At 37.9% G+C, this 5,150-nt stretch overlaps 1 protein-coding gene across 1 annotated transcript; it reads left to right on the top strand.

Annotated features, from left to right (window-relative positions):
* Nucleotides 1-643: 643 nt before the first annotated feature.
* Nucleotides 644-4,490, top strand: LOC149543916 (uncharacterized). Its single transcript, XM_089796346.1, has 7 exons — nt 644-979; nt 1,076-1,225; nt 1,319-1,614; nt 1,721-1,878; nt 2,005-3,017; nt 3,113-3,400; nt 3,488-4,490. The coding sequence occupies exons 1-7, from the start codon at nt 749-751 to the stop codon at nt 4,328-4,330; spliced, it is 2,979 nt and encodes a 992-aa protein (XP_089652472.1). The 5' UTR covers nt 644-748; the 3' UTR covers nt 4,331-4,490.
* The last annotated feature ends 660 nt before the right edge of the window (nt 4,491-5,150 follow it).

The following is a 5,150-nucleotide window of genomic DNA, read 5'->3' as shown; positions in this document are numbered from 1 at the left end:
GCCCCACTGATGCAGTATCCAGAATTTCTGGATGGCGACATATAATACTTTTTATTGCGTAGACCATAATAAAAGTTTATGTTCGAGTTTCTTTCACGCATTTAACTGAGCTCACAGGGAATTATACGACTCTTAATCGATTCTTCTGCTTTGTTTTAAATCATCTTTAAATAAATAATACTATTGGAAAGAGAATAAAATATCTTTTATGTAAAAATTTCCTTCAACTCGCTTGGACAGATTCATAAATTGCGAATTTTTAAAAGAATGTCTGCGTTGCCGCCACGCCTTTTTTTTCCAAATTAGAAAATAAACATAATTACTCTCGTTCCTTCCAGTTCCGTGTGCTCCCATTCATCATTTGTGCGCGTTAGAGCAGAAAAGTAGAGTTACAAAAACTTAATTTCGAAGCAAAGAATCCAACGTAGATAAGCTTTTCCGATGCAAGATTTAGTATTCTGATCGCTTGATATAGGCGAACGATACTTTTATCCATTATGCTTATTACACCTGTATAGAGGAAAATACGTACTATGTTCCACAGTTTTCTTTCCCAGCTGTGAATTAACTACCTCTATTATGAAACGGAAAGGATGAAGAATAATTTTACCCCAGAAACGAAAATAACTTGTAAACAGACTCAAAAGTATAAAATATAAAGAGAGAGGGAGCCTATAAAGCATTCAATGCTTTTTTTCGAACTCGACAACCATACTCATCTCATCTGGCTTTTATTTACGTACCGAACATGGGCTGCTGTCAGTCCAAAAAGAAAGCAACGCCGCCACCAACACCGCCGCCCCCGCCCCCGCCCCCGCAACAGTCATCGGAGCAACCTTTACAACCACTACCAGATCAGCCAGCGCCGCCACCCACATTGGATGACTGTGTCAGCCATTTTCGAACGATCAACAATGCAGGCGATGTTGAGTATTTGATTGATCTCATCGACAAGCTCTTGGATTCTCTTCTAAACAGGGTTAGTATGAGAGTGAGCTTGCCTCAACCCTAATCTTAAGAAAGTACGTTTATTTCTTTTGGCGTTTTACTTATAATGTCCTGTCTGTAAATGCAGTCGAAACAACAGAAGACATTGCAGAGAAGCAAAAGTTCAGAGACACATTCTGATACGCTCAAGGGTAGAGCGAAATCAGTGTGGGCTTCCTTTATCGAAAGTGGGTCTGTATTCCTCGAATTTGTCAACAAACATATTCAGTTGGAGAAGGTAACTGTTTACTTTCAGTTATATGTTTATTTCTTACTTAATAGCATGTTGGCATTATTTCCGAGTTGGAAATAATGTTGGTGATATTTACAGGGAGACGGAGGAAACAGACAGGTTTTAGCACAGATATTGCAAAGTGTGGGGAAAGTGCACTGGGTTGTTGGAGGGTTATCTACTATAGCTTTCTTGCTAGACCAGATTGGTCAGATCTCCGACAACCGCAGTGAATGCATAGAACTCTTAAGGCAAATGGCGAAGCTTGCTGCGCATATAAGAAAGTTGAAGTATGATATGCCACAAGAAGAAACTATATTGAATGAAGCTACTATATTGATTGTTGAAGGATCCATGATGTGCGCTTCTCAATTAAAATCTGGAACGCTTTTCAGGTAAAGTGACTACAATGCTTACTGCATATTTGCTTTTAAGGGAGTTATATTAGCTCTATCCTCATTTGTGCACAGGTTATCCTGATTGAAATTGTCCGTATTGCAGGTTTCTGAAGGCTTCTGTAGACTCCACAAGTTTGGCCACTCTACAATCGAAAATAAATCAAGTATATCAGGATCTTACATTGAGAGTAGCGATACAAATACATCATCAGCAGCCTGTTGCTTTCCCTCCACAGAAGCCCATTTATCCAGATTATGCAGGTATATATATATATATAATTTTCCTCGTTGTCCAATATTTTTATCTGTATTTACATATCTGCAAGTTTGCATCACCATTTGCATGTGTTGTTATTACCTTAACCTACTTCCTATGCTTATCGACAGTTGGAATCGAAGCGCAGAAGAAACAGGTAATGAAGTTGTTGGACATGGGAGCTCGAAATAAGTCACCAGTGGCTGTTGTTATATATGGATTTGGGGGCATAGGAAAGACCACTCTCGCCACTGCTGTTATTGCTGACTTAGATCTCTCTGATTACAACTATTCTGGAGTTCAGATCCAAGAAGACCGCTCCAGAAATGACATAAAGTCTATGCAGCAACAAATATTGAGAGATGCCTTCCCCACATACACTTATGACAGGAATGTTACATTGAGAAATACTGCAGAGGGCCGGCATCATCTTGCGAGAGCTTTCGAAGTCCAGGAACAGAAGCCAGTTTTTTTATTTGTTGACAACGCTCTTCGCGCAGACGATTTGCAAGAGCTCTTCCCGAAACGCTTTGCAGGCCTTCCGAAGCGAAGCAAAATAGTGGCCACGACTCGGAATTTGGGTGTGACAGATATGCTCATACACGCCGGCCTTGAGCGTCGTGACTATCGTGTGGGTACTCTACCTAGCCAAGACGCCCTCAAAATTTTGTTGAAAGAAAATGATATTACTATAAACAGAGACACAGACAACCTGAGAAGAACCCTGCAGATTTGTGATGGGATTCCTTTAGTGTTGGAAATTGTTGGTGCTCGTTTGCGTAAGCAGAATTACAAACTGGAGAGATGTACCCAAATATTTGAAGCTTTGGAGACCGGAGAAGATATAAAAGGCGAAAATCTGAGTCAACGTCTTGTGAATTCTGTGTACAATGAGCTTGAATTATCTACGCGAGAAGCGTTTCTCGACATTTGCTGCTTCTTTGTTAACTGGAACCGTCGCGACGTGGAGTACATTGTGGGAGCTGAGGACATGACACTTCTGGAGGAGGCGGCATTAGTGAAGACATCGGACAAAGGCGAGTTGATTGTCCATGACATCATCCGAGCAAAAGGGCGGAGCTTGTCTCAATCCAGTAGAATAATGAATATGCAGTCCTGGCTTGAAGTTACACGCGAGGATCAAGTAAGCATTTTCATTGGTATAGAATGCTACAAGATTAAAATTCTTTTCTGCATATCTGTTTAGTTGCTTTATTGAAATGTATTTTCTCCTTGCAGAAGCTCAAGCAAATTAAGGGAGTTTGGCTGGGCAAGGAGGAATCTGAATCTCGTAATGAAGTTGATGAGAAGCAACTACATTCATTGAAAAATTCGTTGAGAGTCCTGGGTTTAGAAAGCCAGATAAAAGTGTCAGTATCAAGCCAAACATCATCTAAGTTTAAGGAACTCAGATTTCTCAGACTGGGCGGGGACATTTCTGCGTTATGGCCACCGAGCTTAGAGTCGCTTGAGCGATTGGCTGTGTTCCATGGCCCTGTCTTTAAAGATGGTGTGACATTATATCAGGCAAGTCCTCCCTACTTTTCTCTCTTTCGTATTTATATCTCTTTTATGGGAGAAATTCCTTATAGTTGAATCACAACGTGAACGCAGCTACCGAAGAAGCTGCGGGTCATGAGATCCACTGCACAGTCTCCATGCGAGGAATCAAAGCCCACCAAAATTATCCAAAACTCTTCCTTAGAAGAGCTGGATTTAAAAGAATTGAAAAGTCTCCAGCAGTTACCAGAAAAGCTGGATCACTTAACCGGCCTTAAAGTTTTGATATTAGATGAGTGGGATAAAATGAAGGAGCTGCCTGAGCAGGTATGTGGGCTGCGTTCATTAAAAAGACTGAGCATTTGTGGTGGTAATTCCTTGAGAAACCTGCCAAACTCATTTGGGCAATTAAGTTCTTTACAAGAATTGATATTAACAAGCTGTAAGCAGTTGGAAGAGTTGCCCTCAACCTTTGGAGACCTGAGTTCTCTGAAACATTTGTGTTTATCAGAGTGTGTTAGCCTAAAAGAATTGCCTTCCAACTTTGGAAAATTACGGTCTTTGGAGGCTTTAAATTTAGATGGCTGCTGTAACTTGGAAACATTCCCTCCTAGCTTTTGGGAACTCAACTCTTTAAAAGAATTGAGGTGCAGCTCTCTCGAACTGAAAGAATTGCCTCCTAACTTTGGGATGCTTACTTCTTTGAGATTTCTAGACTTAAGTTATTGTATGAAACTGAAAAACTTGCCCAAAAGTATAGAAAATCTCCACTCACTCGATGGCTTGAGTTTATTTGCTTGCAAGAAATTAGAAGTTGTTCCTTCCAACATTGGGGAACTTCGGTCACTTCAAAAACTAGATTTAAGAGGTTGTCAGAATTTGAGAGAACTTCCAGTTACTGTTACACGAAGGAAAGAGCAAATGACTGTTTGGCTGCCGGACCATTTAGTGGACTAGTCCAAGGACTTCGTATCCTATCAAATCTCTCTCTTGTGCATGGATCATGTAAAGCCACCTGTGTAACATGTAAAAGTTGAATCTACATGTACATGTATATTACAAATAATTAGTTTTTAATTACACTTCGTTGAATATACATTTATATTTGTATAGTTTATTGAATACTTAATTTGTATATTTATTCAATGTATTTATATAATAATAAATGATGTAATTGTATGTTGTGTTGAATTTTTTATTATATATTTCTTTTTTGAATAATTTTTATTTATTTATACATATCTTTCATTTATTATATTTTAAACATGTTTAGGTATTCAATTTTAGATAGTTATAATTGCAAATATAAGATTAATATTGTGTGATTCAAATTTTTAACTTTTTAAAATTTAAATTAAATTCATGTAAAGTATATAATTACTTTCACTAATTATTTTGCTTTACACTATTCTATTATGTATGAATTTTTTTAATGTGATAGTATCAGAGTCATTTTATTTAATCATTTATTTTTCTATAAGATTCAAATATCAAATTTTTAAGAAAGAATTGTATTGTTTTTTGACTATTTACATTAAGAAAACAAGAATATTTGCAATAGTCAAAGGAATATTCTCATGTTTGCGCAATGAGTCTCTTTCATACATAATCGGCTAACCATGCAACTCATTAGTGCTTCCATCCCTTCTAGCATGCATTCATAGGTATTCCTTCCCTCAATTTAGGAACCACTATTAATCCTATAAGTATGTATGTCATAAGATATTTCCTCCCAACCATTCACCCCATTTTCATTAATAAGAAAAACCAATCCATC

This window comes from Cupressus sempervirens, chromosome 8 (assembly GCF_028749045.1).
Source record: "Cupressus sempervirens isolate cs-2001-9-10 chromosome 8, ASM2874904v1, whole genome shotgun sequence".
NCBI classification, from domain to species: domain Eukaryota; kingdom Viridiplantae; phylum Streptophyta; class Pinopsida; order Cupressales; family Cupressaceae; genus Cupressus; species Cupressus sempervirens.
The sequence above is the reverse complement of the archived record's forward strand: the minus strand, read 5'-3'. Positions and strand labels throughout refer to the sequence as shown.

Coding starts and splice junctions, on each gene's coding strand:
- LOC149543916 (XM_089796346.1), top strand. CDS start 749: ATGGGCTGCTGTCAGTCCAAAAAGAAAGCAACGCCGCCACCAACACCG. Junction 1,879..2,004: donor CATTTATCCAGATTATGCAG/GTATATATATAT, acceptor GCTTATCGACAG/TTGGAATCGAAGCGCAGAAG. Junction 3,018..3,112: donor AAGTTACACGCGAGGATCAA/GTAAGCATTTTC, acceptor TTCTCCTTGCAG/AAGCTCAAGCAAATTAAGGG.